Source organism: Xyrauchen texanus, chromosome 8, assembly GCF_025860055.1.
Source record: "Xyrauchen texanus isolate HMW12.3.18 chromosome 8, RBS_HiC_50CHRs, whole genome shotgun sequence".
Lineage (NCBI taxonomy): Eukaryota > Metazoa > Chordata > Actinopteri > Cypriniformes > Catostomidae > Xyrauchen > Xyrauchen texanus.
In genome coordinates this window covers 12,563,471-12,590,972 of record NC_068283.1, presented here as the reverse complement: position 1 = coordinate 12,590,972, position 27,502 = coordinate 12,563,471, and the positions used below count along the sequence as shown (strand labels likewise).

At 38.6% G+C, this 27,502-nt stretch overlaps 2 protein-coding genes across 5 annotated transcripts in view; one reads left to right on the top strand and one right to left on the bottom strand.

The window, feature by feature from the left end:
• Positions 1-17,290, top strand: part of LOC127648420 (lysophosphatidic acid receptor 1-A-like) — a 33,109-nt gene extending 15,819 nt beyond the window's left edge. The window contains exons 3-4 of the mRNA XM_052133095.1: positions 9,202-9,262; positions 17,232-17,290. Of these exons, the coding sequence (XP_051989055.1) occupies positions 9,202-9,242 (41 nt within the window). The 3' untranslated portion in view covers positions 9,243-9,262; positions 17,232-17,290. The remainder of the gene's footprint in view (positions 1-9,201; positions 9,263-17,231) is intronic.
• Positions 1-27,502, bottom strand: part of LOC127648418 (pre-B-cell leukemia transcription factor 1-like) — a 41,855-nt gene that overhangs the window by 7,665 nt on the left and 6,688 nt on the right. For 2 of the 4 annotated variants that reach the window (XM_052133087.1, XM_052133086.1), the window contains exons 2-7: positions 25,219-25,320; positions 22,192-22,265; positions 4,589-4,833; positions 4,256-4,446; positions 4,007-4,142; positions 2,362-2,518 (exon numbers count right to left, since the gene is read on the bottom strand). In XM_052133087.1, the coding sequence (XP_051989047.1) occupies positions 2,362-2,518; positions 4,007-4,142; positions 4,256-4,446; positions 4,589-4,833; positions 22,192-22,265; positions 25,219-25,320 (905 nt within the window). The remainder of the gene's footprint in view (positions 1-2,361; positions 2,519-4,006; positions 4,143-4,255; positions 4,447-4,588; positions 4,834-22,191; positions 22,266-25,218; positions 25,321-27,502) is intronic. The other 2 variants (XM_052133090.1, XM_052133089.1) reach the window with 2 other exon arrangements.

The window sequence follows — 27,502 nt, the reverse complement described above, 5'->3', positions numbered from 1 at the left end:
ATAAAAAGGTAAAATGTCTGGATGCATTACAGTATATTTTTGAGGGAAATGCACTTAATTGTCTTGAAAATATGTCACAATGCAAGGGAAAAAAAACACAACAACTCTTCATTGAGTTTATTTTCTTTACGCAAAACATGTTCTTTTGAGATTTGGGTGAATGTGACCAGGACATATTTTTGTGCAATTCACGCAGAAAAGGGAATCAGGAATCACACTGTCACAATGCAGTCTGGTCCTTTACATCAAGTCTTAAAATTCAACAGCTTCCTCCCACTTCCTTTAAAAAACTATGTCAATTGTTGATAAGATGTCCGCAGGATGTTTAACAGGATATGTGGAGGTGGGATTTAAATATGTTTGTGTTGGTGGATCATGGTTAAAAATGACAATACCAAGTTAAATCACCTACCTTTTCCATTCAGCTTCCATAGCAAATAGAGGTTTTACTACACTAACCGAGTGTGTGTGAATGTAATTGTGTCAATTACATGAGCTGATGTGAATATGGAAAATAACACAAACAAACAAACAAACAAAACACCAACATAGCATCAACCATTTATGGCAAGCCAATGGTGAAAAAAGCACAATGTTTGAGAAAGGCTTAGTTAGTCATCATGTGTTATCTCGAGTTTTGTACTGCTTAAAAAGAAAAAAAAAAACATGCAACAACAGAAAGAAAGTGAATTTTCACATGGCCAGGAACTAGTGGTGGGAGATTTAAGTTAAATCTTATCACATCTAGCTCAATATTCAGAGTAATAGTCTAATACTATAAGATATAGCTATTTGTTTTGCCTGAAATTCAATATTGGAATCAGAATGAGCTTTATTGCCAAGTGTTCTCACGTACACAAGGAATTTGTTTTGGTGATTGGAGAAACAAGTGTACACAGAACATTACAGTGAGACAAAAGGTAAGAGTATAAATAGACATACAAATAACAGGACGGCCTACATACATGTGCAAGTGGTAATGTATGTGCAAGGTAGGGGTATATACAGTTATTGAATTAAATTTGTGAATTCACATATGTGCATGAGATATGCATTTACATTACTGCACTATGGGGGAGTCCTGAGGCAGTTTAATTGTTCATGTGAAAAATGGCCTGAGGGTAAAAACTGTTCTTGTGCCTGGATGTCCTGGCACGCAGTGCTCTGTAGCGCCATTTCATATCTTACCATCTAAAATGGGGTATACTTAAGCAACCATGTGTTAAAATTCAGTGAATTAAATATTTAATTTACTTGGTGGGTTTTTCTTCTTCTTTGGAACTTGATGGATGCAAATCAAAAGATCACTTATAATCATAAATGAATAATAAGCTGCATTCACATATCATGTACTGTAACTTGAAATAAAAACTAAACCTCAAAACAGTAAAATGTTATAAAACCGATTGTTCAAACTTTGAAATCGGACTGGATGAGTAACAAAGTGGTTGTAAAATAGCTGATATAGGCACACCTGTGACCACACACCTAATTGGGCCAAGTCTACACTACATTTAAAACTCTCATCCACGCTAGAATGCCGTCTTCATTCACCGTAAATAGAGCATTTAAAAAAACACTCTCCTTAACCACATCCTTTGGATTAGTACAAACCAGGACTTATGCTGCCTTCAAGTGGACCTGGGAAGCTCATAGTACCCCCAAGTTAGGCATTCGTTATTTGTATTATTGAAATAAAATATAGATGCTGAAATATTTTTGCAAAATCGTTGCTTTCCATCATCTTTTCTGTAGACACTTAGCATATCGACAGCTCTGGTATCATCTAGAATTCCGAGTTATCTATTTGCATGTATGACTTCGATTGATCATTTATGTGCTCTGAACTCGTAATTACAATATTTGCAACTCTACTTGAAGGCCACATTAATGCAGAAGTTGTGATGTTGCTCGGCAACCGTAAACAACCAACTTTGTTTTGCATTGTTCCAAACAACACCCATTAAAAACAAGTTCTTCCTCATCTTGATCCTCTCATATACTGCCCAGCCATAGCAGAACAGTTGCACGATGACGGCCTTGCTGATGTTTACGTGTTGCCTAGCTACAAACTATGTAGGCTTAAAAGCACAACCAGTTGCCAGCAAGTATATCATGCAAATACCAAATTCAACAGATTGACTAGCAGATGTTGAAAAAAGATATTAGGTTTATGGACAGACATGTACAACTGAGAATGGATGAACAAATAACAGAACTGAAAGTGAGAGACAAATAAAGATGATAGCCAAATCAAATGCATGTGGTAAACAGTGTGTACAAGCTGTGCTATGTATTAGTGCACGGTCGTGTGGGTTTGCTATCTGCTAGAGATGATGGGGGAGCTGGTGTGAACTTTACCTGAGTTGGGTGTTGCTGGGGAGTTTGCCTGGCTGGCCTGTGCTGACACATTGGCAGCGTCCACTGCTGTTTTAACGGCGTACAGGTTTGCTTCCTCCTGGAACTTACCAATGTTCTTCTTGTACCGAATTCTCTTGTTGCCAAACCAATTCGAGACCTGTGGTAAAAAACAACTGCAATCAGACAATAGAGTTTCATTCTAAAGGGATGATTCACTAAAGGAGATTTTAGGTAGAATGTTGCATCTTTTTTCTATACAATGAAAGTGAATGGTGATTAAGGCTGTCATTCTGCTTAACATCCATTTTTTGTTTTCAAAGTCATCTTGGTTTGAAACATTTTGGCAAATAAAAAATTACAAGAGTTTTCATTTTTGTGTGGAACTATGCCTTTAAATAGACGCAACAATTGTATTTTTTTATTTATTCTTTGTGAACAAGTTATTTAGCTCAATTAAATTTCTCCAATTTGCGTTGCTTTCTTTCCTCTGCAATTTAAAATAGTACATATGCCTTCAAGTCAACAGTTGTCGAATCAAGTGTGATAGTCAACAAAGATGGTGGAAAAGGGATAAAAACATATTTTCTTTTTTTAAATCAATTTATAGACTGTTAAAAAAAAATCCTAGTCTTTCCTTACTGTGACAGGCAAAGACATAATAGTCCAAAATGAATAAAATCCCAAATTGTTCTGCAACCAAAAGCAGAAGATTTGGTGCATAACACAGGATTTCAAAATATATAGAAGCACGAAACACACCAGGAACTCTTATGTTGAAATGGACACTTTGCCCCGTTACAATGCTTTACATTTAAGTATTTACCACATTAAGAATTCTATAGAATATATATATTCACCAGATTTAAGGGTTTTGTGTATATATATATATATATATATATATATATATATATATATTTTTTCCAGATACATTTTTATAATTCACAATATATGAAGTTTGAGAAGATGTATGTGCAGATGGGTCACGTTCCTATTTACTCACATTTTTCTTTGCATGTTTCAATTTAGATCACTTGATTAACTAAATATGCATTGAAATAAGGATACAAATATAGATGAATATTGTCAATGAAACAGCAAATGCCCACAAGGTGTCAGTAATAGATCACCTCTAGAGGCTGCTGTTATATTGTCCAATCAAGCCGTTCTAATGGTAGAATCCTCCAGCGTCGGCCACAGAGGAACATGGAGGATTTAAAAAAAATCTATCTGCAACTATTGGCATAGGTTTTTACCTATAACCAATAGCTCCATGATGCAACTGTCATCACAGATTCATCTGTAACACCGATCTCTTATATCAAAGTGAATCAAATTCTTTTGAAAGTCATTTACACATTGGTATATAGCTTACTGGCACTGTTCTGAATGCCCCTTGGCCAGTGCATACAATAGCTGAAACTAACTGTTTTATAAGTTGTATAAACTGCTAATTAAATGCCCTGGTGAGACAAGTTATTATATTTCAGGACATTTAGCTAATTTCTCACTTTTTATGCCAGGCAAACTGAATTACAACATTCCAGGTTTTCAATGACACATGGGAATCCTGTACAAACCTAATGAAGATAAGTTCTGAAGATCCATTTCCACCCTTCTTTACAACTGAAGCCATGTGTGGCCTTACCTGAGAGACAGTGATCCCGCACTTCTTAGCCAACTCTTCCTTGGCTTCTTCACTGGGGTAAGGGTTGGAGAGGTGAGAGTAGAAATACTCATTCAGCACCTCTGTTGCTTGCTTATTGAAGTTGCGTCTCTTGCGTCTGAGGACACAATTAGTGTAAAAAATTAGGCCAGTGCAACAGCACAACCCATCAGAATAAACCACCTTTACCATGTAGTTTTTGTCCAAAGAAAACATATGCAAGACACATACCTGGCATCGAGGAAGCGGGAGCGCAGGATCATGACAGCCTCACAGGTGCTCTGCTTGAGCTGCATCTGGATGGAGCTGAATTTGCGGTGGATGATGGCCACCATGCGCTCGATCTCTTTGGGTGAGATGGGCCGCGTACGGGACTGCTCCCTCAGCAGGTTCATCACATGATTGGTGAACTCACTGCAAGCCTATGTTATCAAACAGATTAGAAGATCACTACTTACAGAGGTACAAATAAACAAACAGGAAATTCCCAAAAGTCTACATTATTCTACACTACCAAGCATCATTAGTGCGACTGATTCATAAAGTCCAGTGTTTGATTCTCACCTGTTCGTATTTCTCTAGTTCAGAGTGGTAGATCTGGCGAATCTGTGCGAGTTTGGCTCTGTAGTCGGAGTGTTCGATGCTGCCATCGTTGGGCGATCCTCCAGCCGCCGCTGCAGCTGCGGCCGCTGCCGCAGAGCCACCGCCCTTCTCAGGTCCAGACACACCCTCAGCCAGCAGCATGTTATCCAGGCGCATGATCTGAGGATCTGGGGGGTCCTCCTCCTGTACACCTCTGATGCTCAGCACTGCAGAAGACAAGAGCAGACCAAACAGAGATGGAGAAGTTAAAATTGAGATATGTCCTAATCAGGATCAACACAAATTGACAAGCAATGAAAGTCATCTCTTACTTTGGACTAAATGTGACAAATGATTTGTTTTTTGTATTTGAACCATTGCACTGGATAGCCCCACCCACAGTGAAATATCAGTCCAAAATCTTGTTCTAGAAACAGTAACTGTATATTTGGGTCAATGGCATGCCACTCATTTTGTCATTTATTCTATTAAGTTTTTCAAAATTAAAGAAAAAATGCAATTCACACAAAACACTTGAATACACACCTCTACTATAATGAACATGTTTTAAATTTCCAAGTTCAAAGTCATATTGAAATGTTTTCCTACAAGAAATAAACTTCTTTCTTGCTTTACATTATTGGGGGAACCTGTTACATTAAGTATACAGTTCCTCTGTTAGCCATCAGAGAGCAGCATGGCACCTCAGTGCCAGGCCAGTGTGTGGCAACAGGAGGCAGGGGGCCAATAATAGGAGACCATGTGCTGTCACTATAAGCACAAGCGGCCATAGGTACACACCTCTCCGGCACTGAATTAAAGCAAGACCTCTGTCAGATTCCTGCCATGGGCCCATCACTCACACACCTATACAAGCACTCCATCTATGCTCCTATACATATGCAGACAGACGGCTGGGCAGTGTAACAAGCACTTTTTTTGTGTTTCATTCATCTGAGAACTGTTTGCAAGAATGTCATCTATGAGAATGCAGCAAATTATCCCCGATCATCTCAGGAGGTGCTGTGAGTTTAGTTTGCTTTATTTCCACGTGGTTGACATGCATTGTGAATGCAACTCTACAGGTTCAGTAATATATACAGATATCTTTGCATAAAATAAACAAAGACGAAAGTGATTAAATCATAAAAGTAATACAAGACACGTTCACCATGAACCTTCGTTATTTTATAGCTTTCTTCATTTAGTTTAAAGTGCAATTTGAATTTAGAATTTTATGTTTTTCATGTTTCAATTAAATGAATTAAATATCTAAAGCAAAATCAACAAAGCAAAAACATTCAATGACATTCTGCAGAAGGATTGACGATTTAATGTGATATTGTGATATTTTTTAAGGCGATTATCAATTAAAAAATTTTTACACATTACCTTTCCCTAAATGACAGTGTCATTCACCATTCACTTTCAGTGCATGGGAAAAAAAGATGCAATGAAAGTGAATAGGGACTGAGACTTATATACTGCCTTACATCTTCAATATGTTAAAAAGAAGAAAGTCATACAGGTTCAGAACAAAATGGGAGTTACTAAATTACTACAATTGTCATTTTTTGGTGAACTATGCTTGAACCAATGATCTGTTAAGCTTTATGTAATGTAGTATATACAGAACAGTGTTAAAGCATTGTGTAATGTTCTTATAGTGTTGCAAAGTGGTTTTTTTTCAGATCCTATGGGTTAATAGGGTTTCTAAAGGTCTAGGTGGGGGATATCTGGGTTTGTAAAAGTCAAAACCTTCTGCTCTAGACAATGGCAGTGTCGACAAAAAGAGCAGATCTACAACATTCCTACATAAGCACAGCGATTGGCAGCCAAAGTAGAGCACTTGTTCATCCAGTTTGTGATTTGAAAGAGTGAGAAGCTCTACAACACAAATAGTGCAAATAAAAGGCCATTCTGCTGGTAAATGATGGGCGTTACATCTAAATGTAGAATTTCTGACGGTACCATCTTACCAGAAATCAAAGCACTCTTTCCCATCCTCCCTTTAACTGATAACACATTTAATGACTTCAGCGCTTACCCTCCCCCAATAACAGCGCAAACTTTATTTCGAACTCTCCACTCATTTTCTCGCTCTCTTTTTGAAAACGTTTTCTTTCCCTTGGCAAGCGCTCTTTTTTTTTTTTTCTTGTTCTCTTTTGCCCCTTCAGGGTCCCTCCACTCAGGTCCTCCCTCCGAGTCGCATTCCAGCTTTCGTTTCTCCCCCTCTCAAAACTCAGGAATGCAGCAGACCCAGCCGCCTGAACTAATGACCCTGATACACCATCCCTCCCTCCATCTCTTTAACTCTTTTTCAGCAGCAAAACTCCCCAAAGTCAAACAAAAAGGAATAACGCTTCTTCTCAAGAATATTAAATCTTATTCAAAAGTGCATTGTATTGCTGTGATGGAAGTATTTATGTTGATAACACATACCTACCTACATCTTTAGTTTGGGCAAAAACACATGGGCTGAGAAGACAATACTTATTTATTAGTTATTTGTCAAAGACTATAAAGAACCACATTGTTACACAAGCTTTTATGAAGCAAATGCTTCTTGATAATAGCTCATTTGCAGCCCCTGTACCTAGTTACCTTTTAAACAGAAGATGTAGAAAAAGTTAAATTGAAAATGCATGACCAGTGATCACAAATCTGATTTTTTGTTAATTTCTATTAAAAACTTTTTTTCTTTTATTCTGGTGGAATTTATTCTATCTACATTTTTCCTGACCAACAGCTGGGTGCCATCATTAAGATTCTATTTGCCGCTAGACAGTTTTCTGGTTCCGGTCTCAAAAGCTATGTAAAAACTACCAATACACAAATTCCAGATGGAGAACAACCATTTTACTTGTTAGCTGGAGTAAAATTGAGTTCAGGTTCAACTTGTGCAGTTATTGGCTGTCATAACAACTCTAAATAGTTAATATCAGCAACGTAACTCACCTCAGTTAACAGTTCACATCATCTACCCACTCCCTAAATTTTGACTTGTGAGAACTGTCAAAAAATGTTCTATGCGAATCTCTAAAGCACAGGCACAGTGGAGACACATGCTTTTGACAATGGTTTACAAATTGAATACACTAAACATCACATTATCTGCTAAGAACATACGATGATGCGAGAGAAAACACTGGAGACAGGAAAACAAAAACTTCCGGCTTCCGATATGAATTGTGAAACACTTCCGTGTTCAGAAAAAATGTGACTAATGGTGTACCTTTAATTAAGAATGACGTTTAAATTTTGTTTTTCATCTTGTAGCTCTGTAGATGTGTCTTATTGCCGCCCTGAAGTTCCATAATCTTTTTGTCATAGATCGATAAATTAGTAGTTATGTTATTAATTGGCAATTGTTTACATTTTGTTGAAGGATAATTTCCCCCCAAAATATTTAAACATTGCACCACTATCAAAACATAACTCTTTGTTTGAGGTAGGGCTAGCTGTTTGATTGACCGATAGAAGATGGGGGAGTGTTCGAGAAACCAGTCATTATTTTTGCAATTCGGTTTAGTGACACTAGTATGTGAATGCTTAGGGTTCTAGCACCTGAAACTTTACTTCAGGAGATTAGGTCAAATTATGAACAACGAGTTCCAGAATTGCACTGCACATGCCAAGACTTCGCTTTTGTACCGGTGTATATTTTAGCTGAAGCGAGTGGATCGGTGCTCAAACGAGTTCCTGGCTACCCCAGACTGTGTCACAGACTGTTTCTTCAGTTGACCAGGCAGAAGTGTGTATAGTTTAGTGTGATGGGTGAGGGGAGGGTCGTTGTTTTTATGACCACAGCCCCACAATCAATAGAGTGAAATTTACCACCTCCCCAAAGAGTATCACCCACAATATCCATTAAGAGCCCAGCCTCCAGCCGAATCCCTTAAGCATTAAGCCCTTTGTTTACCCTAATTATTTCAATTAAGCTGTGATTACTGATAATTACACAAATAACCCATAACATTCAGCATTAGAGGATATAGACCCCTTCAAATTACTAATACCCCTTTATATTACAATTTATTGAGGACTTGATAATGAAACCCATTATAATGTATCCATAAATAAAGTGCCAATTTCGTTACGGCTGAACACATTTTATAATAGCTTTGCAGTGAGCTGTTGTAGCTATATTCTGAACACTGACCAGATTAGGCAAAAAGCCAAGAGCAGAACTTGTTTGTCGCATCTAAATGTTTTCGTGCCTTTAAGAAGATTAATAAAGCCAGCCTGTTAAATCTTTCAATTAGCACATTTCATTAATATAAACACACCACCATGCTAATGAGATAATGTACATTTTAATGTGGTGCATCTGTCCAAGTTGCGCTAATATCCTTCAATTAAATTTATGAATGATCGACGCAAACGCACGCCCCCTACTTTGAGGTTTACACAGCCGTTTGCGGGGAGGAATAGCCTCATTTGTGAAGGATTGGCGAAAAGGCCAACAGAACGCCCAATGCACGTCAAGCCTCAATGGTGTTAGCAGACAGCACTGGAGAGTCATCCTATGAAATATTCAGAGTACCCAGCTGGTTTCGACTGCATACATAATCACTTGCATTTCTGCATTGTAGGTGGCCGTTGCAGCCTTGCTGTTCAGGTACGGCAAAGGTGATGTGTTAAGCGCAGACAAAGGTATTGTGTTCGCTGCTGGTAGCAGTATATTAATGCTGCCATTTTCAATGCATTACCAAAGAAACAGTCCATCACGCCTGTGTTCACTGCCTCTGCTCGGGCCTCGTCTGTCTTTCTCTGTACCTCTTAACGCATTCTCTCTCCAACAACACCCCCCCTTCACTTCGGCCGCTCTCCCGCCATATCCCGCCTACTCTCTCTTTCTCTGTGCCCCCAGCCACCTCCCCCATCCTCTGTTCTCCATTTCAGTCGAGTTCTCCATGTGAGCCGCAATCCCTCATGCTGTCAGGCCCCCCTACCACCACCACCTCTCTCTGTAGACAGACAGGATTAGCATTTTAATTGCATCAGCTCCCTTGGGTATTCTCAGCCTTTCACTGGGAGCGAGCAAGGGAGCAGAAGGGGGGGGGGAGGAGAAGGGAAGGAAAGGAGAATTGTGGGGGGGGGGACCAAAAGTGAGTCACAGGAGGAGATGAGACAAAACAAGAACGAACGAGCAAGAGATGAAGAAATAGAGGTGGCAGGGAGATAGAAATAGAGAGAATGGGGATGAAAAAGGAGGGTGAGAGGAAGAGTTGAAGATGATCATGGTGGTACTGCTTCTGAGATCACTTAGGAAATTACAAAGCTCTGACCGCATCAACCAATAAATCAAAAAGGAGGAAGGCGAATGTGACGGGGGAGGGATTTATGTGCACTGAAAAGCACGCCCACATGGACGCAAACAAACATGCTAACCTGATAGCTAAGTGGGATTTAAATAAGGGGAATTTATCTTCAAAACAAAAACTCCCATTATGGTAAATTTGAAATATAAAGTCTGTTGGCGGTGAACCGTAAAGAGATATTTACTCGCATTAAAATGCAGGTCAAATTTCCGCCTGCAGATCCATTTCTAACACAACTACAATGCATAGAGTTCTTCAAAAGATCTGCAGGTGTGTTTGAAAAGCTCAAAGTTCATGAAAGCTAAAGAAACAGAGCAAGAGATGAGTGCTAAGTTTAGAAACAGAATCGGGGCTGAATAAACAAGTGAAACAACAGGCTTACCGACAGCTAGCACTACTGGTAAGTAACAGGGGTTTTATGGTTCAGTGACAATTGCTTGACAATCACTTAACTAATTAAAATTTCACAAAATGAGGAAGAGGAATCCAGAGGTCTGATACAAGAGACAGCGAACGAGAGAAAGTGATGGCACTGCAGATAAAGCATTAAAGTGACAGTGTTTGCGTCTCCTTTCTCAAGAGAAACTAACCCTGCACTCACCTTGAGTGAGTGCCAGGGTGGTATAAACCTGCAAAATCCACTGGTCAGTTCCTGTTGTAAGCCGCTCAGGTTAAGCAGTGTCTGCTGGGCCTATTTACTGGAACCCCTGTGGCATACACCTGGTGGCGTTCCCAATAAAATTAGCACTCACATAAAGTACACTGTTCCTTCCACTCCCTGTAAGGAGTGGTCATTGGTCAGTGTCAACAGAGGAGGATCAGATTAGGGTGTGAACAGCACTCCCACATTAGGCAAACACTGTCAGGTCCAAACGTGTCATTTATTAGCTCTTAATTAACTAAACTAGCATTTCATAGACCCGGGTGCCCATACAACAGGTTTCACTTGGCACGTTGTGACTGGTCAAACATGATCGCACAGGTGAGAACACACACACACACACCAGCCTCTCTCTACACACTTGGTGCGGTCATGTGAAACGGAGGACCAGGGAAGGACAAAAGAAGCCTGCACAGATGACTTCACCCTGGGAGGAAGATGAGGATGAGGGCTGTTGCCGTGGCAATACGTCCAAGGACACGCCCCCTTCTCGCATGCGCTCTCTGGCTCTCCGTCTCATCAGCACAGCTGCCTCCAGTGCTAATTAGTACCGCCTCTTAAGGAGCTCCTAAAGACCTTGTGAAAAATGAACACTCATTTGAGAGGTCGTTAATTTGCACTGTTATGCAAATTAGGTGGCAATTAAGCAATAGATCAGAGGAGAGGCTCCCATTTATAACGAGTGAACGAGAAATATGACAGAGGCAAACAGGGCCGGGGAGAGTGGCGGCTGGTTGCACTGAGGGGGAGTGTAAACTAACCTTAGCCCACTGCAGCTCAGGCAGAAAGATAGAAGAGAGACAGTCCACTGTGTCGTATCAGGTGTGTACAGGTGAATAGCACAGTGTTCAAGTTTCACTCTCTCAAAGTAAACAGCTAAAGCTCTGCCACATTAACAGAGCCGAGTCTATAAGATTTAACAGCACCTTCTGTTCTTCATTCAATCATAATATACAAGTTATTTCTGGCCTTTTTATTTATGGAAGAATAAAAACAAGACAGGAGAGAAGAGATGAAAGGGAAAAAGTTCAGGTGATGAGTAAGCTGGATTCGAACTTGCGTTGCATGCAGGATCACCACTAGGGATGAGACGAAACATGCCAATAAAAAAAAAAAATGCAAAGAAATTTTGTAGTAATGTGTACTTTAACGTTTATGGACTGGACCCAATCACTTCCATTGTAAGTGCCTTATAGTTAAATACTTTCATTATAAATTCAGGAGAGTCAGAATTCCTTTTTTTTTTATCTTAATCATCATTACTTGTATTGAACATTCCATTAATACTTCTAATACTACTAGTGCACAAACCAAGTAAAATCAACTGTAATGATGATGCTTACCTAAGGAAGCACCACAACAAGACATGTATCCATCTAAACCTACACTGCAGAGCGAGTTTGTATAGACACTAGGGATGCACCGATGTATCGGCCAAACATCGGTATCGGCCAATATTCGCCTTGTTGACTGACATTGGCCTATCGGCAAATAAGATGTCGTTCACCGATGGCAGTGGCCTATGTTTATTTGCAGTCAACTTCGACAACATTTGCATACCCAGCTGCAGTTTCGGAGAAGATCCAACTATAATACCACCCACAGCCACTGGCTAGACACGACTCATGACGTAAGAGGGCAACGGATGACGTGCGTACATGTGGTTTGTTTTCAAATAAGTGCAAGAAAAGGTTGGTGGTGTATTTTAATGTCTGGTCTGTGATTTAGTGAAAAATCCTGCTGTATAGCAGGTGTATAGCAGGCTAAAAAGCCTCTTGAAAAAGTATATTATACGTTGTTTCATAAATTTGTATGATTGAATTTATGCTCAAAGATAGTGATGCAGGGCTGAAAGACTGAAACAGCTCATTTATTTTTTATAATGAAGATTTCTTTGTTTCACTGGCACAAAAGGGGGATTAAATAACAGCAAAAAAATAAATAAATCTGGTTTCGGCAATCGGCCAAATTGTTATTTTAAACATCGGTATCGGCGCATCTCAAATAGACACTTTTACGTGAGACAGATTATTCTAGATAAACAAAATGCTAATGCCTCAAATCCAAATGGCAGGCCTCGAAAACCTTAAAGTGAGAGGAGCTCCAAGCAAACGAAGAGGCCTGACAGATCACTCCTGCTTAAATCCCCTCTCCAGTGCTCTAGATTAGTCACAGACTGCAGTGAAGACTTCCACACAGGGATGGAAGGCTCCCATCAATTGTAATTAATACTTAATTAGTCTGGATTAGGTGTTGGGCACTGACTCTCTACCAGCCCACCAAAGCCACGCCAGCTAATGTAATCCAGCTGAGGCCACATTTACATATCTTTAATTAAAGAGACACAAGATTCTTTCAAACACTACTCCCAAGACTAGGACAATGAGAGATATCTCCATGATATACTAATTTTCCATGATTTACTATTTTGACATACCACAGCCAATTACGGTTGTCACTTCTCTTCGGAGTGCTTAATCCTATTGTGTACACACAGTGTTAGGGGAGTTGTAGTAATGACAACTGAATTTTCATAAAATCCACATAGCAAACTGAACAACTAGTTGTTAATGCAGTGAAGTAATTTCCACTCATGTGTAAAAATAAGAACAGGTCAACTTTGAATATTGAGATGTGGACATAACTTCTGCTCAGATAACCCTCTACGGACACGCTGGAGAAAGAACCGCGATTGGCTAGTACATTTTAGTTTTTACTCACCAGACTTCTGACAACATATAGCATAATGTAAACGTAAATAAATATTCTGCTCCCATCAAAGTTTATTTGCGCTGCTCTGTCCTGTCTATATTAAGTTGGAGCATTGTTACAGTGTTTTCAGAGCGGTTCTGTGCTCCACAACTCCCTCTCATGCTTAGAGTAACAGAAGTGATCGGAGTTCGGTTCCGTTTGCTTACATGCACTAAGCGCTTTATTTACACTAAACTAGCGCGTCCTGCTTGAAGCGTTTTTTAATATTATCCGCGGTAGCAGCATCTCAGTCTCTGCAAGGCACAGGTATCATAATAACGCGGAATACAAGATGGGGTATAATTCAAACATCTTTATTAAATGATTGCGGAGCAAACAGCATTAACAGTAACACCTGTAGAGTCCAGAAACAACTCCTCTTTCTCCTGTCATTTGTTTACATCTCACGAGAGAGCGTGTCGCACTTATTACACTCCCCACGGAAACAAGTGAAAGCGGAACTAATATTACTAACATCCAACAAACTGAAAAGGAAGGAACATACATATAATAAATCAAATATTGAGTTACTATAATATAATGCACTTGTAAATTAAATATAATAAAATCATGAATAAAAATAATTAAATGAAATGGTGACAAACTAACCAATATTTTCATTTTAAATTGGTTAGATGTTCAACTTCAGTTTGACATTAAGCCTCATTCTTTAGGACTATCTTATAAGTAAAGAATAGTTTGTATAAGCCAACTAGTTTTTAAGGCTTAGAATAAAGAATAAAATTAATATTTAAAAATTATATTTTGTGTATACTGAATTATTCAATCAACCAACATTATTTTTGACAGCAACGACTATGGTTTTACCAACAGGGAAATTAAGTTAACAGCAACATTGAGCAGAAAGCTTACATATAACCAGTTTTGACAGAGCTGCTGATAAAAGTGAAATGATCAGCATCGATTGATGAGATGAAAAGAAAATTGGAGATCGGTATCGGATTTTAAAATCCTGATTGGAGCATCCCTAATATTCAAGTTGACAGTGTTCCAAAAATGATTAATAATGATTAGTGGGCTGAGACCCTGTCACAAAATGGACAAAAACATGTACATGGCGGATGGTAACATTTGAATATGAAGAAGACTTTGTTTCACCGTTTATATATTTATTTGTTTGTGGTTGAATTGAAAAAAGTTCTCAGTTTGGTTCGTTTTAAGAGGGTTCAAGTGTGAAAATCCCAGTAACATTTTTGAAGTTGAACATGTGGAAAACATTATAAATCGCAGTTCAAATCGCAATATTTTCCAAAATAATCGCAATATGACTTTTTGTCCAAATCGTGCAGCCCTAATGCAATGTCATTTCGAGGCTGAACTAAAGTGATGGTGACAGCGCGATCACAACAGATCTGGACCAACCCCAGCCAAATAAGGTACATTTCCTTCAGGGCGCGCAATCACCTAACACAACATGCTTTAAAAGACTAGGCTTAATCCAGCTTCTTATTCAGTAAAAGGATTGTGGCACTCATGTTCGTCTTCATCACTACACAACTCTGCAGAGTAAAATCTGAATATTTACTAGATAGTGGATAATAAAATACATATTTTATTGATTTACTCACTACGTAGAGGGCTGTCGGACCATTTTCTTTTGTGCTCGAAGACAACAACCACAGCTTTTGCAATGCATTTAACGACATAAAATATTTACAGGTGAAACAGAACATTTATATGGAAATATTTAGAACAAGGCTTCTACCGGGGTTTCAGTAAAGGGTAGAACATGTTAAGATGAAGATATTGTTGTTTATATACCTTTTCTCCACCCTTGTGGCCTTGGCGAAGTCGTCAAAAAAGTAGTAGTAGAGCACAGGTAAGTGTTTTTTATTCTTTATAAACTACTCTCACATTCAACTGCTTTTAATTTCAGCAAACTTAACATGTGTAAATATTTGTATGAACATAAAAAGATTCAACAACCAAGACATAAACTGAACAAGTTTCACAGACATGTGACTAACAGAAATGTAATAATGTGTCCCTGAAGAAAGGGGGGGGTCAAAATCAAAAGTAACAGTCAGTATCTGGTCCCAGACATGCACCCTCCCTATCACCCCTATCCAACAGGTCCCAGACGTGCTCAATGGGATTGAGATCTGGGCTCTTCGCTGGCCATGGCAGAACACTGTCTAGCAGGAAATCACGCACCGAACGAGTAGTATGGCTGCTGCAATTGTCATGCTGAAGGATCATGTCAGGATGAGCCTGCAGGAAGGGTACCACATGAGATTGCCTACAATGACAAGCTCAGTCCGATGATGCTGTGACACACTGCCGAGATGGACCCTCCACCTCCAAATCGATCCCGCTCATTACTTTGACGATAAATGCACGTCTGACCATCACCCCTGGTGAGACAAAACCGTGACACGGCAGTGAAGAGTACGTTTTGCCAGTCACGTCTGGTACAGCGAAGGTGGGTTTGTGTCCATAGGCTTCATTGTTGCCTGTGATGTCTGGTGAGGACCTGCCTTACAACAGGCCTACAAGTCCTCAGTCCAGCCTCTCTCAGCCTATTGTCTGGTCACTGGAGGAATTGTGCATTCCTGGTGTAAATCAGGTAGTTGTTGTTGTTGCCATCCTGTACCTGTCCCACAGGTGTGATATTCAGATGTATCGATCCTGTGCAGGTGTTACACGTGGCCTGCCACTGCAAGGAAGATCAGCTGTCCTTCCTGTCTCCCTGTAGCACTGTCGTAGTCGTCGCACAGTACGGACATTGCAATTTATTGCCCTGGCCACATCTGCAGTCCTCATGCCTCCATGCAGCATGTCTAAGGCACGTTCACGCAGATGAGCAGGGACCCTGGTCATCTTTCTTTTATTGTTTTTCAGAGTCAGTAGAAAGGTCTCTTTAGTGTCCTAAGTTTTCCTAACTGTGACCTTAATTGCCAACCGTCTATAAGCTGTTAGTGTCTAAACCACCGTTCCACAGGTGCATGTTCATTAATTGTTTATGGTTCATTGATCAAGCATGGAAAACATTGTTTAAATCCTTTACAATAAAGATCTGTAAGGTTATTTGGATTTTTACAAAATTATATTTAAAATACAGTGTCCTGAGAAAGGCATGTTTCTTTTTTGCTGAGTTTATTTAGTGAACTGTGATTTTTTTTACTCCCTTTTCTCTCATTCATATGCATTGGACTTGCACAACAACTCCAGCCACATCGCAATCAAAGACATCGATGTGCTGCGTGCGTTTGTGGGCTGGTTATGTATTAATGTTGTCAGTTAAATCATCGTCCGTTGCTGAAGTCAGTGGAAAAGTAACTTGTAACAGTAACTTGCTCCGACACAAACAGCATGGTAGAAAGGTATGTATGTGTGTGTGATAAATTAAAGCCTATTGGCTATTTTTTTTAAAAGCGACTAGCCGTTCGACATATACCCTTCCAGTCAAAACACCAAACAGAACAGTGCTCGTCTAGGCACTTCATTGCAACATTAAGGGCAGAGGAAGTACTTAGCTAATCAACTCAAAAGGCCTGTATGTTTTTTAAACGTTTCATTGGATTCAAAATTGCATCATCCAATTTTGGTCATCCAGTCCTGAAAAAGGGCTCAATTTCTAAAGAAATAACATAATGAGAGGCAAGACGTTCAGCCCACACAGCATTAGGATGAAGCCGAGTGTTCGGGGTGACGCATGCAACCCCCCCCACCCATTCTGTAGCATGCGATGAGGGAAGGGGGTGCCTGTCAGGGACAGGGGTCTGTGTGATATTAGCCGTCTGCCAATCCAGCATGGGGAATGGACACAGAGTAATTACTGCTGCTCTTACTGCCTCATCAATCTCTCTCTATTGCTCTCTCTCTCTCTCTCTCCCTTCTTCCTCCCTTCACACTCTATCTTTCTCAGTTCTGGAACAGAGGAGAGAAAAACAGATTGAGTGACAGGGCATCACACAAGAAATGCTGAATGAAACATGGCCACTGCGAAATTATGATGTCCAGGAGGTCAGTTTTATAAATTTGGGTTCTCTATGTATGTGATTTTTTTATTTTTTTTATTTTTGCCATTTATTTTTTTTTGCCAGATTGAACATATTAGCCTCTGTGAGCACATACATTTGGTCTGAGTAACTGTTAGGCTGAGTTTATCTCTACTGCATTTTATTTAAAGTTGAATAAAGTCTTGCACTCTGTTGGCTCCTTTTTCTCAAACAGCCTGCAGGCTCTGCCTTGTAAAAACAAGTCTGAGATTTCCAACAACTCATACAATTTTACAGGAGGGTTCAAATTATTATTATTGATAATAAAACACCTTAATTAGGTATTTGACCAACTAGACCATGAAACGTGAGCTGTGTAGGCCTAGCCTAACCAGGTAGGTTTTAAATATGGATTTAAGCCCAATTTGAAGTTTCAGTAAAACACAAGATAATTCTTGTTACAGAACTACAATAAACATCTAAACTGAAATAATTCCTTAATTTAAGAGGTTGAGATGATCAACCTTAAACTAAACATTTCAAAATCATGCATCATGTGTAAAAACACCACTAACTACCAGGTTGTGCATGTTTTCTCATACTACTTTAATAGGGCATAAAATAAAATGTCTGAAAAGTGGCCAGGTGGATCTTCAAAGCTTTTAAAAAAATAAATGTTATTATATGTAATAAGAAATTAGAAAAGTACTACAAGAGTCTAGAAGTGATTATTCCTGAAGTGATAAACGGGCAATATACTGGAAACCTAGTCCAGGACACTAGTAGTAAATTATATCATAATACTTGTGCATTGGACAGGTATTGGACATTTGTAACTTTACAAAGCCTGTTCAACAAAATACTGGAAGTATTTCAAAATATTTAAAAACATATACACTCACCTAAAGGATTATTAGGAACACCATACTAATACTGTGTTTGACCCCCTTTCGCCTTCAGAACTGCCTTAATTATACGTGGCATTGATTCAACAAGGTGCTGAAAGCATTCTTTAGAAATGTTGGCCCATATTGATAGGATACCATCTTGCAGTTGATGGAGATTTGTGGGATGCACATCCAGGGCACGAAGCTCCCGTTCCACCACATCCCAAAGATGCTCTATTGGGTTGAGATCTGGTGCCTGTGGGGGCCATTTTAGTACAGTGAACTCATTGTCATGTTCAAGAAACCAATTTGAAATGATTCGAGCTTTGTGACATGGTGCATTATCCTGCTGGAAGTAGCCATCAGAGGATGGGTACATGGTGGCCATAAAGGGATGGACATGGTCAGAAACAATGCTCAGGTAGGCCGTGGCATTTAAACGATGCCCAATTGGCACTAAGGGGCCTAAAGTGTGCCAAGAAAACATCCATCCAACATCCAAACATCAATAGTTTTGTAAAATGACTGCTTAACAGCACATGTAAATAATTAACTGTATCAATTACCATTTACTTTGGGTCCTGTTTATCCTGCCCAGGTATATTTTGCTATCCATCTGTACCATCTGTACATCTGTCTAATTGCGCTCAAAATAAATAATTACCATTTACAGTGCCTAACATATCCACTTTCCAAATATATATATATATATATATATATATATATATATCTCTCTTTAACCTAAAACCTTGATGACTATTAAGTTAATATAAAAGTTATTTGTCAACAACCCATAATCATATAGTCTGTGATTAATTTACATTACTAAAATCTGTAAGAACAAACTATAAAAGCATGTGACCTCAGCGATGAGCCGGGCAGTCCAACAAAAGTCAGGGTGCTGAAGGGGTGAGAATCAACTTGCTGCGACCATTTTGGGGTAGGGCCAAGTCCGAAGAGACAATTGGCTAAGAAAATCCCATCTCTCTCTCTTAATTTGTTTCTAAGGAGATGAATTAACAAATCTTCACACACATGACGTTTATGTTAAACAGATGGGCAAAGGCGGTGGGGGGTGTATTAGGGGTTAGTATGACTTGCATTTGAGCAGAACATTTCCTTAACAATAAAAACAATCTTCCCAACTGCAGCAGCACTCTGAGGAATTCAATGCCCCTCCCCCACTCTCCCCTAACCCTCCCCTCCTCCTCCATTACCATATCAAAGCCCTGAGTTCAGAGCAAGACTTCTCTTTCAAGAATGGAAAAAAGGCATCAGGAGGGAGGAGGAGAGGACAAGACCGCAGTAACAGGGAAAGGCCTAGCTCCAGCTCGCTTTTATCCCTGCTGTTCAGAGTATATGAGAGAGAGAGAGAGAGAGAGAGAGAGAGAGAGGCAGACAGACAGAGACTGTGGAAGAAAGATGTAAAGACTACTGATCAGGACTACACTCATGTGCAGTAGAGGAGGCTGTCTTCTTAAATTCACATTCCAGAGGCAGGGGATAAAAGTGGCTGGGAGTCTTGGAGTTGTAGGAGCGAGGCAGTGCAGGTATATGCATCTGGAATGAGGGGTTGGTGGTGCTGCGGACACCATCCACCATGCAACTCCAATAAGGGCCAAAGGCATGATCAGACCAAGTCCAAATTTTCACAATGTGAAGTTCTGAAACCGAAACAATCCATCTCTACAAAGTTCTTCATACATTGTCCAAAATACTGCACTCAGTGTTGGGTGCAATTAATTATTAAATATTTTAAGTATTAAGTAATTACTAAGTATTTACTGTAATCCAAATAAAAAAAAACATTTGAAAATCTTGTAATCAGACTAATTGCTTGCGTTTAATCAAGTTAATTGCTTTTATAATCATTGAAGTGGTCTAAACTGAAAGCATACAATTTTGTGCTGCACGGGCTTGCACTACTCCTGCCAACAAGTCAAATAAACGGTTTAATACATTCGCTTTGACGCTTCCAGTGTAAACAGCCTCAGGTCGTTGCTGCGCATCGGTTGAATGGACGAGACTGATTTAGACAAGGTGTCACTTTTTTGAGTAACTTACCCAACACTGATCGCACTACAACAATAATTGTTTTAAATTGTTATATGGAAGCTAGGCAGATTTTTGTTGATGTTCAAATGCTGAAAAAAACTACCTTACCCGATAAAAATTTAGCATCACACTTGGTATAAACAATTTTGGTGTAAAAACATTGTTTGAAAATATTTTTGTACATCCGTGTCGCATCGTTTCATACAAAATTCAGTTTTTTGAAAATTGTGGCAGAATTGTATTTCTTTAATAAAAACCATTTATTACAACAAAACTCATTTGTGAATGTATGTCATGTAATCACTATAATCAGTATTAAAAACTACTCTAACTGACGGATTCAAATTTTGTTAGTAATTTGTTAGATTCATTCAAACCAACTACTCTTGACTATGGCCAAATCTACACTAGTCAGTTTTCATTAGAAAACTGAAACGTCATTGATTTCCAAAGTATGTGGTAAATGAGAGTTTGAAACACCAGATTTTCTGTGTTTTTTTTATTGTGGATGACAGCAAATTGAATGCACTTTCAAATGAAAATGTTTTAGTGTGGACATGGCGTTTATAATACGTAACAGTATATACTTCTGTAACTATGGCCGCAAGCTCAATTCTCAGTTTTTATATCCCGGTAATGGAGAACGTTTTCAAAATGGCATTTTAAAGTGGATGAGGTGTAAATGTAGCTAAATTAATGCACTTTCAAATTGAAACCTTTTACTGTGGACGTGGCCTGAATCTTTGACCAAATCGGACTACAGTGGTAAAGCTGTATGTTTGTATTTTTCCTCTCATCTCATTCAATTCAGACTGCAAACTAACAACGTGAATAAAATATAATTTTATAACGATACGCTGCAGCTAAATATCTGTGCAGGAAACTCTTCCATGTTGTTTAGATTAGCAAGATGTATGAACAGGCCTTAACATAAAAAAAAAAAAATCACGAACCAGATCAGATGGTAATGGCCTTGGTGCTGTTATTTAGTAAATTTGGTCTTTACGCTTAAGTCTTCAGGGAAAAACACTGATTCCAGTTCAGAGATAACCGTAGTGATGTATGGAAAAATTCTGACCATTAACATCGCCTGTCTGCACTACCAACAACACCTTCCATTTAGTGCTGCATTTCTCCCCGGCCCTCTCTCCACTGGCAGGCTAAATGTGAAAATCAAAGTGAATGACATTAGGTAAATAAGACAGCAGGTTGCCTTGGCAACAGGGACAGCCCCCGATACCCATTCTTCTAGCCTACCCTTTACTTGCATCCAATTATACGAAGTAAGACTGGGTTATTGACAGATTGCCACAAACAGACCGCTGCACATCATTTTTTCTCTGTAATTCCACCTGAGCATGCTTGTTACAGAACCTGAGATGGATTCAAGCAGCAGGATATGACAGGAAAGAAACAAGAGAAACCATGGCACAAAGACAATGCCAACACCTCCATAAATATTTAATCGTTTGTCAGCATCTCATTTGAGGGGAGAAAGCAGTAGATCTGCCAGAAAACTGACCACTGTGGATCTCTGAGTTAAAATGTGAGAGCTCTTTCCCATTTGGATTGGGATAGGTTCCGTGGAAGGGGTTCACAATGAGAAATGTAATGTTTCAACAACAGTAAGACTAAAGAATGCGCACTTGATGCTACGTGAAAGCTTTGAAATATAGTAGAGAGATTTCACTCAATATAAACAACATCTATTGCCATGACACTTAATGATTGCAGTGGCCGATACAATAGGACAAATGGAAACCCCAGAGGAATGCTACAGACACCAAAAAAAAGGGCACTGGGACACACTACATCCACTCTGATGATTATTAAACACCTGTATCCAGATATGGCCAATCCAGAATAATGACAAAAGAACAACTGAAAATGAGCGAGTGCGAGTTGAGCCGCAGTTCTGCGTTGGCAGAGTAAGCGAACAACTTACCAGTTTTTTCTTTGATCTCGCACAAAACACTGAAGAGAGCCGGCTTCATTCTGTGGCAGTTCAGGGCATGTTTCCTGCAAGAGAGAAAGAACATGTTAACAAGGCTCGGTTTACATTCTCTTTTAAATAGTGATAGAACGATATATTGCACTGGAGATTATTCTGACTATATTTGGCCATTATCAGATTATCAACATTGTCCGGAAACTGGGTCCGCTTAATAGAATTAAAACTTTCACCTTCTGTTATTTCCAAAACTGATCTAGTCACTGAATAATAAACAATTGTTTTCAATTTTACGTGATTTTAGAGTAAATATTGGCTAATGATTGCAATTCCAAGTAAAGTTTCAGGTTCCCTGACGATTCTATTTACAATTCTTTTAGTACTTTTGAAGTACAACCAATGAGCAGCAGTGCAGAAAACACTGTCACTGCATTTTAATTTTAAAGTAAATATTGCATAAAATAAGTGATCATTTAAGCAATTTTGGGTACATCTCATTTGACATTATTTAATTGTATCACACACACATATACATATATAAAGATATATATATATCTTTAAAGCATTAGATTGGCCATCATTCTTTCTACATACTGGTGGACCACTTAATTCAAAACACTAACTGAATAGGTCTCCTTTTTAGAGAATTCTTGAGGGTCCTTCAAAGTCTGTTGTCACCTAATTTGAACACTGAATTTCTCAGTTTTTAAAGAAAAGTTCCATGTTCAATACAAGTTAAGCTCAATTATCAGCATGTTGCATAATGTTTAGATCCACAAAAAATTATTAACTCGTCCCTCTATTTAAAAAAAGCAAAAACTGCGGTTATATTAAGGCACTACCAATGTGTGGTCCCATTAACTACCTATTCTCTACCAAGTGCCTTGCTGTAAATTAATATAATTTTTTTTAACCTGGAGTCAGTCAATATTATTTTTTGTTGTAATTAACATTATGCAACAAAAGCTGTTGATTGAGCTGAACTACATGCAATATTATTTTAAAACGTACATTGTTGTTTCGCTTTAAAAAAAACACAGAAAAATTAAGCTTGCTCCAGATATATAGGTAACCTTTAACATTCACCCCTAAGTGTGATTACGTTCACAAGTGCAAACATCTACTCAAGAATCAATCACCGAAGATGTAATGGACATGCCAAGGTCTTTTCAAAAGCTCAGTGTCTGTAGACTGAGAAGATACAGCAGCAGCTCCATCTCACTCCAGCTAAATGAGTAACTGACACACAGTCTTCATTTGTCTTCAGGGAAAAGCTGTTTGAGGAGCATTCCACCCTTTAAATGGTATTATCCAGCCCTTTTTACACCCTCAACATGCTTAATTTATTGAGTAGGTCTGGAGAATATCAAAACAAGTAAGGACCTCTGTCTCGCAGAGGAAACATTCTTCTCAAAGCCTGAATCATATGTGCTAAATCCATTCATCGATCATTTCAGTGCAGTCGCCCATCAGCAAACTTTATTTCCAGCCTCAGTATGCTCTGATGCATGGGGAGCTTATCTACAGGCGGCCAGATTTCAGCGCTACTGTATTAGTGAGCAGATGAAGCATGCTTTCCAGGAGCATTGTTAACCCCTAACAAATGTCAATAGTCGTGGTGTACTCATTAACATTGTTTACCCTAACAGCTGGGATTAACATGCCATTGGAGCGTGCAAACAAGCCACAAATCATGTGACACCGTCACTTCAAAGTATGAAAAAGGTTTTCAGCTCATTATATTTCACTTTTTGCTTGAGGTCATATACTGGGAGGTGCTTATTGTTTTAAAGGTCTGTGCAGGGCATAATGCAGAACTGTGATTGGCCAGCAACAGACCATTGCACGAGTCCGAATAACTAAACTGAACACCACCACACTCGCTGCTTATATTCCAAACTAAAAGTTGCTTCCCGTTTTTGCTCCAAGGCAAACAGAACAAGATATGGGAAAATCTTAAGAGAATTTTCTCGTGTATATGGCCTTAAGCTGATGACACACAGTGCAACTCATTGTGCAGTTATGTCGGAAATGGGCAAGAGCATGAGATACTAGCTTGGACAATGATGTTACTGACGAGTAGTTAGCATTTCTAATAACATCATCTACTTTTCAACTAGCTTGCGTATTATGAAAGGCAGGATAGATTGAGGCTGACTAAACTTGAGATTTACTCTGTTTGCTTTTAAAAAAAATGTCTTTGTTAGCTTTTGCATGTTCACACCTAAGTGTTTCAGGTATGTCATGTTCAGCACAAAAGGTCAAAATATTTAAAAAGAAAAGATGGAAATCAAATGTGTATTCAATTTTTTTTGTTAAAATCAAGTGAGAACTGACTGCACCTATGAAATACTAAGACATGTAACAACAACTGGCAATACAAACAGAAACCTTAACTTAGGTCTATGTATGGATGATCGTGCAAGACATAATTGAGCACGTTTACATGCACAATCTTACAAGATTAAGCCGACAACATGTATGGTCATGTAAACGGCGTAATCAGTTTTCTTTAATCAATGTATGGTCATAAACAGTATAAGCATTAACCAATCCACAAACAGGTAGATTTTTGCCCATTACCCAGATTTTGATCAGAATGTAAACACCTTAATCGGTGTGCTTACTGGCTTATCTAATGTCCACAAGTGTTGTGCATGGAATAATGCATTTGAAATAAGTTGACTTTTGTAGTTGTCAGCATATTGGTGTGCATGTAAACGTGCTCATTGATCCCACTGAAAATTTTAGTTTAATGTAAATGAGGAGTTGTGTCTGAAAAAAAGGGGGCTCTAAATGAAGTGTGTACGATGTCTGTGTGATATATGTTACAATGTGAAATAGAAACATTTAGGCCTGCTACAAGACCTCTCTGAGATCTTTCATTAAAAACGTATAGGTTTCTTTTCACTGTATGTTAGTGTCTTTATTTTTTCTTTAACTTCTGCATGAAGAGGGATGATCGGGGGAGAAGAGGAGGGGGATGGGGGGGTGGGGGTGCTCATGCGCTCCTGTACTGACCTGTGCTGGAAGTTGAGCGGCAGGACACACCCTGCTGTGCTCCCCCCCAGCTCCCCCTCCCTCTGTGGGGTCCACTGCGCCGGTGCCTCCTCTGGCCAGCATCTGGACAAAGGGCAACAGGGTGAGAGGCTAAAGGCAGCAGGCACAGACAGCAAACAGCCTTCTCCATCCCAGAGACATCCCACCCCTTATATCCCATTACACTGGGACCAGAGACCCTCACAGTGAATAATGCTAATCAAGTTGAGAAAAAAAGATAGTAGTATGAATGTGGAATGTGATGCGGAAATCAGAACAAGTCTGATTTTGACAGGAAATGTTTGAGATGTGGGAACAATGACCTGAGCAACAGAAAAGTGACATGTGAACACACCGATGTTTTAAGCACAAAATGTTTTGGAATCTGTAGTTCTTACACATGCCATTTCTAGTTGAGGATTAAACATGGTGATTCATGTGATGTTCAGTAGACTAGTGCTTGTCTACACACCTCTAATCTCATGACATTAAACACTACAGGCTAACTTGCCTGAAAAACTGAATCACTTGCATATGACTGATTGTGATTTAGTGATATAATTGCTTAACTGTGCAGCTCTATTCTGATGGATGTAATCTCACTCAGCCAATCTACCAATATCGTCAATAACAAAGCAAGTTATAAAACCTTAAAAAAAAAAAAAAAAAGCAATTCAGACAAGGCCATATCTTAAAAAATTATTCAGGTTTTTGATTACTCGTCCTTCATGTTCTTTAAAAACACATTTCACACTTACAATTTAAGTAAATGGGGCTAGTTTTGGTACTTCGGTACCAAGTCGATACTAAAATACCACAATACCAGGGTTTCTGCAGTACCGGTAGTACAGCACCGAATCTATCCGATACCAGTATGACTCACACACACAATAGCTTTAAAATGCTCACAGACTTATTTTGAACATGTCCTCTGTTATTCTTTTTACACTGAAATAGACAATTAATCAAATTTAAAAAAATGCATATGTCCTAGTGTGATTTATTAAACCCCTAAAGGCTACAATCTTAGTGTGGATGAGAAGTAATCTTTAAATGAATGTATAAATCTGACCGCTCATACATTGGAAATTCTACAGACATTGAGAATCATTCACGTTGTATCAGATGACAAAGCAGAGCACTAAGCCACTGTAAAGCACGCATAACATTTTACAATTAAATAACAGCATTTGCACTTTAACCTCAACTCAACTTTATTTATACAGCATTTAAAACAACAGAGTAGGTCGAAGTGCTTCACAGTAATAAGATTTATAATAAAACATTTAAAAATTACCACATACACAAACACCAGTAATAAAAAATACAAACACTCCAAAACTGTGTCCTAGATTTCATTAGTCAGATTCAAATGCCAGTGTAAAAAGATGAGATTTCAAATGTGACTTAAGTCCTCAATGATCAAACTGGGCTGTGTAGCGAACTGTTTATCTGGACTATTACATCATAATAAAAAGCACAATTCAAAATAAAAGCTAGATGCCTGAAATTAAAGAAGATTTGACAGATATACATTACAATTTATATCTGTCAAATGTAATATTCATTATAGTAGTAATAATAATAATTAAGCAATATATCACAAGCAAGACTACTGCTGATTAAAAGTTTGGCAAAAAAAAAATGCAATGAAATCATTTAAAGTTATATTTTTACTTGTTAAAAGTATTACAAATTAATTGATAAGACACCATTTTAAAGATTAAATTAAATGAAACTTTAAAACATTGAGTTCTAGAAAACAATAATAATACTAATATAAAGAAAAACATTATTTAAGAAAGAATAAAATAGATTTCAGTAGGGAGCTACTCAAAAAGTCTTAAGCAATGCACCCTTTATTGAGAAATACATGAAGGAAACATGCATTTCTTTTAATTTATCATTTACATTGAAATGTACCTTTTTAAATGGAGTAACCTGGTGTTCAATAGCACATTATCATATTTTTACAGTGGTATTGAAATTGGGATTGATAAATGTGAATTTCACTGGTAGCCGTACCGACTACTGGAATTTTGGTACCGTGACTAAACGCGGCCAATTAGGGCTGGGCGATATGGCCAAAAGTGTTATCACGATAAGCTTTCATATTTTTTTATATCGATATTTATCACAATATACATTTACACATTTCACTTTCTTTTTTTATTTCAAAGTTGACAAAATAAATTAGAAACAGTCAAAATAGTCTCTACAAAACTGCACAGGGTGTCCAGAGATGGCCAAAGCAGTGGGGTCTGCG